At 40.6% G+C, this 11789-nt stretch overlaps 1 protein-coding gene across 1 annotated transcript; it reads right to left on the bottom strand.

The window, feature by feature from the left end:
- Positions 1-520: 520 nt before the first annotated feature.
- LOC139472987 (autotransporter adhesin BpaC-like) lies at positions 521-8046 on the bottom strand. Its single transcript, XM_071255485.1, has 14 exons — positions 7972-8046; positions 7445-7481; positions 6600-6851; positions 6117-6206; positions 5869-5995; positions 5711-5751; positions 4273-4530; positions 4048-4137; positions 3008-3817; positions 2065-2319; positions 1766-1858; positions 1171-1398; positions 839-925; positions 521-584 (listed from the first exon to the last, which is right to left on the bottom strand). Exons 1-14 carry the CDS (start codon positions 8044-8046, stop codon positions 577-579), a joined length of 2451 nt encoding a protein of 816 aa, XP_071111586.1. The 3' UTR covers positions 521-576.
- Positions 8047-11789: the final 3743 nt, after the last annotated feature.

The following is an 11789-nucleotide window of genomic DNA, read 5'->3' as shown; positions in this document are numbered from 1 at the left end:
TTCCAAAATTACAAAAGTATCACTACAAACAAACACCTATATGCCATCATTCTACTAATCGTTTCCATCAAATAGTTTGAACCTTTTGAAAAACTGCGCAAGGAGCGATAGAGGGAGGTTCGTGCTGTGTGTCGTAACCGGTTCCACTATTGGTATGCGCAGCAACCTTTGCGCGTTTGCATACAACTGTAGACAGGAGTCGAGTTAAACATAATCGTACCTCCACCGTTAAGGAATTCGATCTTAAATCCAAGCCGTCTTACAATCGCTTTGTGCAAGTGGAACACTAGAAACATAATCAGGGTGAAACTTGGATTCGAACCGACAATCAGAGGTCTCTGGTGCAACAAAGGTTCACAACTCTGCACAGCGAATAGCGGCATATAGACGAAAGACTATACGTCGCATCCGTATGCCACGTCGTGATGAGTTAATTTACAGTTCAAAGTGTCATTAAAACAAACTCACACAGTCAGTCACTCATTGAAATAATGACATGAAATATAAATATAGAGCACATGGAGTTTATTAACTCATATTGTTGTCAACTAGATCTCGCCGTGTAGGTCAGTCTGTTTATGCCACTGCGTAAAAGATAAATAGGAATATCAGTTAAAAAGTATGTGTCAGTGCATCTTGTTTACAAAAAAACCCCACATCAAATATGATAAATTTGATTGTGGATTCCACAATTTGTAAAGATAGTTTTATGTTTACGTTTTTGAAACAAAAAAAATTGGTTAAATAATATTTTAGACTTGAATTTATGGGCACTTCCATACAAATATACTTGTATTACCGGATCCATATAGTTTACTAGTATACGTGCGAAGCTCACCTGGCGATGATGTGAAGGACATGTAGAAACCTTCCCTTTGCACGGAGCCGTCAGATGTGAAGGTGATCACAAAGGTTCCATCAGATTCTGAGGGGCAATAAACATAAAGTTACTGGAAGTACTAATTTTTACAGAAAGGTTTTACAGAAAGAAATTCATATGTGAAAGTATGCTAGGTTAAGCTTTTTATTTTTAATTTCAAATTACTTCAAATTAACTAAAACTGTTTCTATTTCAGTGTTTCTTGTTCATCAGTTGTTTCAAGGTAACGGAAAGCAGAAATGATAAGCATGTAACAGAAATTATAGAGGTGGAAAGTGAGCTGCACTCACGGTATGTCTTGCTGCCGGGGCTGCTTCCACACAGTCTGTCTTCACCCATGGTGACGGCGTCGTACATGCATCTGCTTCCACTCTCAATGTCAAATTCCTCGAAGGTGAAGTGGAGTTCAGCTGGCGTGGGGGTGTTGATGGTGTATGTGCATGCCATGTTGGGACTGTAGTCACCAGGGGGGGTTGCGAATGACCCGGATGTACCATTGATCACAGCATTACAGTACTCTGAATTCGATAAAAAGACAGAACACCCTAAAAGTAGTTTCATGTCCTTTAGTTTAGTGTCATTGGCCACACGATACTGAGCTTGGGATCTTGGGGTCAAACAAGTGTCTCTCCTGTTAATGAGGGCTTTGGGTTATAAAAGTGCAATGCCAAGGAGGAAAACGGAATACTGCTTGTGAGGTGATATTCGCCTATTTGGCTGATATGAAATCAACTTGAAAGTTCGTCCCAACAATTCTTTTAAAATGATCACAGTATTTGTTCATCTGAATGGTCTCTGGGGCATGATACAATGATAAATATACGTTAACGTAAATTTCTTAATAATAATCACTGATTACGTATGTGATGCGAAGGTTGTACTTGCCTACTTCAGTCTGGTAGTCGAAGGCGAAACCGAGACCCGAAACACTCGAATCACTGACGAATGTCATGGCGAGGAGTTGCTCTGCGTTAGAGTCTGGATTATAGAAATCTTTATCAGAAAACTGGAGTTGAATTTATATAAGTGATGTGAAAAATCTTGTTTCTGTCATCTCAAGTATACAAATATAAGGGCGGGGGACACAAATATGCATATGCTAAAAGCCGATATCAGAAGACACATGCATAAATGTACTAATGTAGCTGTGTTAACATTGATATTAACACTTGCAGTGTGCTTACATTGCTTCACGAAGGGACCTCTGTTGTTCCCACAGAGTGTGTCGATGGTGTTGTTTCCAAGCCTCACTGACAGGCTGTCGTAACGACAGTTGCTATTATATTCAACATCAAAGCGTGTGAAGTTGACCGTGGTCACGTGGGGAAGAGCAGGTGAATATAGATTGATGCTGCACTTTTCATTGTTTGCGTAGAAACCATCAATATCAGTTGCCAGAGATATTCTGCCTTCCAGGGAGGCAGTGTCGTAGTTGCATGCTGCAATGAGAGATGGGAACTTGCATCATTGTACACGTTTGCCAACCCTCAAATGAAGTAACTTTGGGGACAAACCCTTGCTCTGGTCATCTATGTTTTCCTTGTGCTTTTCCACTAAATCTAGTTGACTTCATGCATTTAACAGCACAACTGAAGGCAGAACTACGAGTTTCTTTTCTCTATAAATAACACATAACGAGTCACAATGTGTGGGATATATTGACAAGGCCCAAAACCTGTGTCAGAAATATGGAAATTATTATGATAGTATAGATAATTATTAAAAACACACAAAAAACGTTTACATGACTCACGGGTTGTTTATGATCATAATATTATTGTCCTGGAACCGTATGACTTCAAGCTTCCATAAAGAACTATACCCTGTTCAAGGAATTAAACTTTGTCCCGTGTTTGTAGGAAAATTCAAATAATATGCATTTAGAAAATCATAACATAGCGGGTGGCTTTTGTTCAACAATTTGTTCCTTTTTAATATTTCAGTTGCTGAAACCAAATTCCTCTTCATCTTATAAGCGACGTGAACGAACATATTTAGAAGATCCCACTGCCCCCATCAACTATCTATTTAACAGTTAAACCTGTCCATCAAAGCTCCACATATTTAGACGATGGATTTCCTTTACAGATGAAGGCATTATCTGTGTGTAAGATGACAATAACCTACCATATGTTGTTTCGTCGGAAGGTTCAACGGTTGTGTTGCTTTGTGCGACTGTCGTGTTGCTTGGTGCAACGGTCGTATTGCCTGGTGCGACCGTCGTGTTGCTTGGTGCGACGGTGGTGTTGCCTGGTGCGACGGTGGTGTTGCCTGGTGCGACGGTGGTGTTGCCTGGTGCGACGGTGGTGTTGCTTGGTGCGACGGTGGTGTTGCTTGGTGCGACGGTGGTGTTGCCCGGTGCGATGGTCGTGTTGCTTGGTGCGACGGTGGTGTTGCCTGGTGCGACGGTGGTGTTGCTTGTTGCGACGGTCGTGTTGCTTGTTGCGACGGTCGTATTGCCTGGTGCGACCGTCGTGTTGCTTGGTGCGACGGTCGTATTGCCTGGTGCGACGGTGGTGTTGCCTGGTGCGACGGTGGTGTTGCCTGGTGCGACGGTGGTGTTGCCTGGTGCGACGGTGGTGTTGCTTGGTGCGACGGTCGTGTTGGCTGGTGCGACGGTGGTGTTGCTTGGTGCGACGGTGGTGTTGCTTGGTGCGACGGTCGTGTTGCCTGGTGCGACAGTGGTGTTGCCTGGTGCGACGGTGGTGTTGCTTGGTGCGACGGTCGTGTTGCTTGGTGCGACGGTGGTGTTGCTTGTTGCGACGGTCGTGTTTCCTGGTGCGATGGTGGTGTTGCCTGGTGCGACCGTCGTGTTGCTTGGTGCGACGGTGGTGTTGCCTGGTGCGACGGTCGTGTTGCCTGGTGCGACGGTGGTGTTGCTTGGTGCGACGGTCGTGTTGGCTGGTGCGACTGTTGTGTTCGGAGATGTTCCATTTTCTTAAATAAAGTAAAATGTAAAGGAAAAAAGATAAAACGACTCCAGTATAACTTGTGTGTGAATACATACACACAGTAATGAGTCATGAAATGACAAAACACATATCTTCAATGATCTTCGTATTCAGAAGTTTGTTATCAAATGGTAAATCTGCTGACAACGTTTTGACGAACTCACGAACTCGATCATATATCTTTGATATAGCCACACATTCAGAAGTGTATCGTACCCATCCTGATGTTGAAGCGAGCCACAAAACCTCTGCTTGTCACTGAACCGTCGGTGACAAATCTCAGCACAACTTCACCAGTTCCGTTCACTGTAACAGAAACAGTGGAACCTATTGACAAGAGACCCAAACCAAAATAAATATCTAGTGAAGGTTTTGATTTCATGTAGTGCGTTACTACGATGTTGAACTCTCATTTGATATTGACCACTTCTCTGAGCTTACCTTGCCTCCCGTTAATGGTACTTCCACACCATCTTCGTCCACCATTGATCTGAACATAATCGAAGGGACATCCATTACCGCCCTCGAGGTCGAAGGTGGTGAAGTTGAAGTGAATACTGCTGTTCCTGGGGACATTGAAGACGTAGCTGCAGTTGAGGTTGTTCTCGTAGTCCTCCCCTATACCAGGCAGGCTCTGGATCATACCATGGTCAGCCCGGGTAGAGAAGGTGCAGTTGCGATGGCTCCTGGGAACACCCCCTTAAATCATAAAGATAGGCTTCTATCAGGGGAAGACAGCTCAATAGTCTTGTAGCATGTATGTCTGCATGTTGTCATTCAATTTGTTGGAAGTGCATGGGACATGGCCGACGACATCTCGTCAATTCAGAATACAGTCATATCATAAATTACTCGAAATAAGTCTTATGTATTCATACAAATCCGTACAAAGAGGGATATATAGCATGGCTTAGGAAATGCATAACCGAATCTCACTGTGAAATGTTGGACTTCCTCATACATGTATATAATATCTGTGTGAAATGTAGACAAGAAGTAGGCATCCCCATGGGTACCACTTGTCCTCGAAATTACCTCATCTGTTTTTTATGCATACGAGTCAGGATTTATGCTTGGATTGGCAAAATCAAAACACGGAAATTTTGCCAAAAAGTATAACTTACGTTTCAGGTATATGAACGATCTCATATCTTTGAATAATTGTCAAATAACCAATTACCTTCCACTGATTTGCTCACCTGCGCAGGAAATAATAGATACCATTGAAACCGCTATATCTGTTTCATATTTAGATATATGCATACAAATTCAGTATTCACAATACTACGATACGAGCGCGCAATATTACAATGTTTATCTCCATTTCACAACCAAGCATGCTCTTTCTCCTAAGATTTCGAAGAGCGTCATACGACTCTTGCTCAAAGGTTGTTTTTTTCAGGGTTAATACAGTCATGGCATCAGTAAAACTTTCAAAAGTTTTATGGTAGGATATCTAAAAAAATGATGTTTGATGCAATTCCTTATTTCAGTTGTATCATGTGTACCTGTTTGTTTCAGGTGAGCAATTGACTTGTCTTGGCATGTGTTTGTGATGGTGTCAGTCGGTTACGCTCATATGTTGGTTAACAACTAGTATCCTCACTATTTGGAAGTGGTTCATAAATACATGCTTATGATATGGTCGGAATCTCACAATGGACTCATCGTTTTTGCAATTTTTTTTTTCATTCAAATAAATATTCAAATGCTATCCTACGCGGTTCAACGTAGTACTTAAACCCACTGACGAAAGCTGGTCGGGAAGAGTAGTTGTCACGATTTGTGCCTTCATTTTCGATGAGACAAAGCTCAGAGGAAAAGGAAAAGTTTCTTGTTTCATATATAGCCTTAAAATCAACTATGAAACTATATTTACGAGATTCATTTCCGATGGTTTCGGGAGAAGATGTTGCATTGTTGTAGGGAAAGGTAAAATTCGGTGAAGACGAGTTTGTCACGTTCAAGGAGGGAGCGGTGCTGTAGTTCAGGGAAGGCGAGGCTGTAAAGTTCAAGGACGGAGCGGTGCTGTAGTTCACGGAAGGCGAGGCTGTTACGTTCAAGGACGGAGTGGTGCTGTAGTTCACGGAAGGTGAGGCTGTCACGTTCAAGGACGGAGTGGTGCTGTAGTTTAAGGCTGGCAGAGAACTATTTTCTTCAGATACTGTATCCATGAAAAGAAATTTAGAATATATTGGAATTTGACGTCATATCTTTTGCATACAGAAAAACGATGGAAGTTGAAATTTGTTTTGCGTTCTTAAACAAATACAGTATGTACACACCTGGGAGAGTTATATATAAGACACTGATGCCACGACCAACAATAGAGGCGTCACTATGGAAACACAACTGGAAACTGTCCGTACTGTTGACTGAAAAACCAACATGGTACAATCATTCATTATTAAGTAAGTTGCAGATTGGAGTATAATACAAGATGTCTATTTAGTGTTGTTGCGATGGTGAGTCTTGCTGCACATCACAAACAGGTAGATTGATAGGTCTGTGTAAGGTTTCTATATCGGAATAAGGTATTGTTTATGAACAAGTATTTTTATATGGCCATTTTAAAATAATTTGACGGATTAGTACTTTGAGCATATAAATATAAAACGTATATGGTAATAGTGTGCCACTGACATCTCGATGTGAATATTGTGTTGCGTTGACAACAGAGTCATAGGTACGTCAAGCTTGTGAATTCTAATACTTTGCAAAACAAAGAGAAGAAAAGAAAACCAAAAAGAAAATATATTCTTCCTTACACGATCTAATGTATCCGAAATCCTTCGTGCCACAGTCGATCTCGGCAATACCGTCACTTGTTCCATAGGTAACATAGTCATAACTGCAGCGAGGACCTTGCTCAATGTCAAAGACACTAAACTCCAGATCGACCGTGAAAGAACCGCCAAAGTAAGGACGGAGGTCGAAGCAGCAGTCTTCGTTGTTTTGGTATTGACCAGAGCCAAACTCTATCTCTCCAATGAGATCTTCCCTCACGCCCCCAACACATCCTGAACATCATGGAAGATTATGTGAACACATTTTAATATACTGAACATATATGTTATCGAAATATGTACTGGTCTTCATGAAGATCTTAGTTCTCTCTTTCAACTGCAAGGTCCAACATGAGGTAAAATACCCATGAATGACAAGTCCCTGTTGACCGATATCATAAACACGTTCATGTATATACACTTGATGTAATAATAGAGGTACATATTGTATTCATCAAAATATCTATGAACTTCAAACTATGAACTAATTGGTCAAAACTCAATGAAATATATACACCTTGAAATCATTTAAAAATTCATATCCTTTTTTCATTTTCAGTTTTGTTTGTGTGAAATAACCACATTGAAATGTAGAAACCGGAATCGGTTAACTTATGACGGTTTGTAACTGTTAACATAGATTTTGGACCACTTGCGACTTGCGACTTGCGACTTTCGGAAGAAACATGCAGTGTTCTTGTACCAACACTTCTATCAAAACTCGATCAATGTTATACATAGATAAGTGCAAACAGTTCGGGATATCTGATGGCTTTTCATATTTAGCTGCGTTTTCATTTTTTAAGCCGTTAAAGCTGTGAACTTACTACTTCCAGCTTGTCGCTTCAACCGTGCTTTCTCATTCTGTTGGAGAAAAATAATACATATTGACTGTGGATATGTGAAGCCTCCATAACGGTATGGTTTGTATATTCAACGGTTTTTTGATAACCTCAGTATGATCTCATGACATTGCCAAATATCCTTTAGTAAAAAATCGCTCTAAAAGTTTCAACAGCTCAGAATTCTTGATCTTTTTAGCCGAACACGACTATACATAAAACATAAGTGTGAACAATGACATTACGTGTCTCGTTCTGCAATAGAGATCTAGATTATCTACTCAAAAGAAGTTAAGTAGCATCCAATTCTTTTATATTTCTACAGTGATCTATCGTTGCATGACAGAGTGGTATGTTTTGCTCTCTGTAACTGGCGTACTGTTGTTTGTCACCAAGAGTTGTAAACTTTGAGTTGAATGACGACCAACTCCAGTTGTACTGAAGAGGACAGTAAGACAGTTTATGTGTAAATCATGGCAATCGTTAGATAAGTTGCCGTGTACTACACTTACTTTGAATGCTCGTCCTTCTGTGGAGGCCAGACAGAGGCAAACCATCAGCAAGCTGATCACTGCACGTGGAGACATCTTGATGTACTGTGTACCTCCAGACAATTGCTGAAACTTATATAGTCTCAGAGCTTCAAAACATTAAAGATGCATGTCGATTTTCAGTAACGTCGATAATGTGGGTAGCGTCCGACATTCTGGAACAGTGCTAATTGTGTGACCACCCACTGGAAATGCGATTGCACATGTACCAACAGGACCATCTGCAGAATTTGATATCACAGACGCTGATGGTCACTATTGACATAACATTACTCTACAGATATTGATATGTTGAAGATTTTCACAATCAGCAAAAATATCATGTGGTAACTACGTGATAACCTCGTTTTAAGTAAAAGTTTGTACTACAAGGCTGTAGGCGTACCTGGTCTAGAGACGACAGACAGCTGGAAGAAAGATGTGCCTTCCTTCTGTTGATTGCCAAAAACAGATGTGCGAAGAAGGGTGGTATGTTTCTAATGTTTTCCCAGATCTTTTCGTTTAAGGTTTTACAAATTGCAGCCGGGGTTGTGTTGTGTCTTCTAGCATGTCTGATTCATGTTCATGATATACTATCCTGACCGATATTCAGTCTAAAAATTCACAATATGACAAATATGATTTTTGAAACAGTCACTTATCATGTCTTTGTATGTAATGTGCTATGTTGATGGTGGGACACGTGGTTCTGTTGGGTGTTTCAACAGGCCTACAGTTCCAACAGGACGGCAGCAAACATATGGGGTGTCACTCCCCACTCATAGAGGACGGAATGTTTGTAGGAGAAAAATTAGATTCTCGCGACCCTTGAATATTACATCTGCTTTGTTTAACCTTAAATCACATTGTATCATATTTGTTTGTGAGTAAAATGCGGAATTAATAGATATTTTCAATTTGCTGTGCAAGACAACCCAAGTCAGTCTTTTAAAACTCTTTGTTCCTGCAACCATGAAGTATGGATTTGGCTAAGTTTACATGTATATTTCAGACAACATTTCCACACAGTTTCTTGTGCTGACGTTCGTACTTGATATAACAATATGGACGAAAGGGTCTAAGGCGCCACAATTTGCTGTGAAGAGTTGCGTTCTTTATTTGTTACAGGTTCAGCTGGTTGTACCTCGAATCCCAGATTCGCCCTGAGTACCATCTTTGGCCTGTCAACACAATATCCCTGGCGGTTTAAGCGAAATTCCTCCCTTCGGTCTTTCCATCCTCGTCAGGCTAACCTGTCTGGAAACACTTTTTAACGGAGCGCCAGACCTAGCTCACTGACTGATATTGTTATACAACTGGAACCGGTGTCCACATTTCTAGTCATTTTTTATAGTGAGTGAATATGGTTTTACGCCGCTTTTAGCAATATTCCAGCAACATCACGGCGGGGGACACCAGAAATGGGCTTCACATATTGTACCCATGTCTGGAATCGAACCCGGGTCTTCTGCGTGACGAGCGAACGCTTTAACCACTAGGCTACCCGACCGCCCCCATGTTTTATAAGGGAGAACCAAGGAGCATGTCGCTTCTTAGCGTATTTTCAAAGTAAATAGAATTACTTGTAATGTACATGAACGAAACTGAACGAACCATACGTGCTTACACCAAGTATTACTCATACCCATCAGATATACAAAAATGTATTTAATTTGGTCTTTTGCCCAATTAAAATTTACGAATTGAGAGGCCTTGGGTCCATAGAGTAGAGACACAATATTGTAAGTGAAATGTTTTCTACAATACATAACGCGTTGAATATACAAGGCTGTATCATTAAGTAATTCGGAAGTATTTGTAAACATTAGAATAGGAATTGATAACAAATAATATTGGCTGAGTACTTTATACCAATCCCAACTGAAACTGCATAGGTCGTGCGTGATATTCGTCTTCATCGGCGTTCCGACAATAGTTTACATATTCTTCCTGTTTTATGAGTAAGTGAGGGATTGTGATTTTACGCCACTTTTAGGAATATTCCAGCAATATCACACCAGAAATGGGCTTCACACATTGTGCTCATGTAGGGAATCGAACCCGGGTCTTCAGCGTCGCGAGCGAACGCTTTAACAACGAGGCTACCCCACCGCCCCTCCTGTTTTATGAAATAGCATCATACACATACAGTGGGTCTGATGATTAGGGTCTTTTTGTTACACCAGGATATCAAAAGTAGTTACTTTTTCAAAAATGTTTTTGAGAACACGGAATACGTGTATTTACAGGTGGTTTGTGCATGTTTCACTCCATTGGTTACTTTGTGCCATCTCCATGGTATATCAAGGGATAACCACTGAAGAAAAACACTGGGTTATAACTTAAAGATATTTTATTGTCGAAAAGTCCCAATAACCAGGATCAATTGACGTGAGTAATGTGGGTTAAGGCTGCTTTTAGCATTATTTCAGAATATCTCTTTGGTGGAACCCGCGAGCACAGAGATGCGTCACAGAGACGGGTCAGAATAGGAGCTCATAGAGGACTGGAACTTACGATCAGTGGATCCATCTTATGATGAAACCACTTGTCCACGCGCACCCCTTCTCACATGGAACATATATTAATTTTCATTACATTATGTACATTTGACATGGGCCGCCTCCGCGGTCTAGTGGATAGAGTATCCGCCTGGAGAGCGGAAGGACAAGGGTTCCATCCCCGGCCACGTCATATATACCAAAATCTTTAAAATATGATACTTATTGTTACCCTGCCTGGCACCAAGCATTTAAGGGGCCAAAGTAAGAATTGGTCTCCACGGAGTCAGTATAATGTGTCTGAGTAGGGGTATTCATGTAAAACAGCGAAATGGTATTCAGTGGGATATAGCACTATGAAGTCGGCATTAGTCCTGGCTAGTACAAGCACAAACACACACACGTGCATGTATGTCGCTATATCTGACATGACATTGTGTGTCTTTTGCCAAAGACCATTTACAAAATAGTTTCAAGTCGATACAGCTTTTTGGTAAATAGTTAACAATATTTTAGACACATGTTGTTTTATACAACTTAATCCAAGTAATTCTGACCCGGACCCCAGGGTCAAAGGCAGCCATCAACACGGAACTCAAGCAGGAATTACCAATGCTTTCATCTGAAATAATACGTGATCGTGTCGTTCAGTTCGCTATCGGTAACTGTTAAGTTTTACGATGATGATTTTTTAACATTTTCAGTTGTCTAAGCATGAATCAAACAAATATAGCCTCTCACAAATTGAGTTATTAGTCAAAATATTTTACTCTAGATCTATTTTCATTTTCCAATTATTGGAAAAAGAACCGAAATAAATTATGAGTATTATCAACCAAGCCATTTGATATCTCAAACACATACCTATCACCGTTTGCAAATACCTTTTCTGTATAGGATATTCTTACATAAATCAATGATTATTTAAACCACCGAGGAAGGTCAATGTCACTTTGAAGGCCAAGTTCTAAATTAAAACATACATTTATAAAACATGCTACAAATGCACATACAAGTATCATTACTGGTTCTGGGTATGCAATGGTGTCACTGGACTATCTATCTGGTCCATTACTTGACTCTCTGGTTTCTTTAAAGACAACTGTCGCATGGAAGGCAACATACAATTGTATGAGTGGCATGTGTTACCGGTAGGGCAGGACAGTTCTACCCTTTTCACTGATTTTCAGTGATTTATTCATATCATTTTTCGCTTTGGCTGTTTTGCTTTTACGCCCAAAGAAATCTGTATTGGCGGACAATCGAGCCTGGTTGTTGACGTTTTATAACTTAAAAAAA

Source organism: Haliotis cracherodii, unplaced genomic scaffold, assembly GCF_022045235.1.
Source record: "Haliotis cracherodii isolate W230 unplaced genomic scaffold, xgHalCrac1.p SCAF_26, whole genome shotgun sequence".
NCBI classification, from domain to species: domain Eukaryota; kingdom Metazoa; phylum Mollusca; class Gastropoda; order Lepetellida; family Haliotidae; genus Haliotis; species Haliotis cracherodii.
The sequence above is the reverse complement of the archived record's forward strand: the minus strand, read 5'-3'. Positions and strand labels throughout refer to the sequence as shown.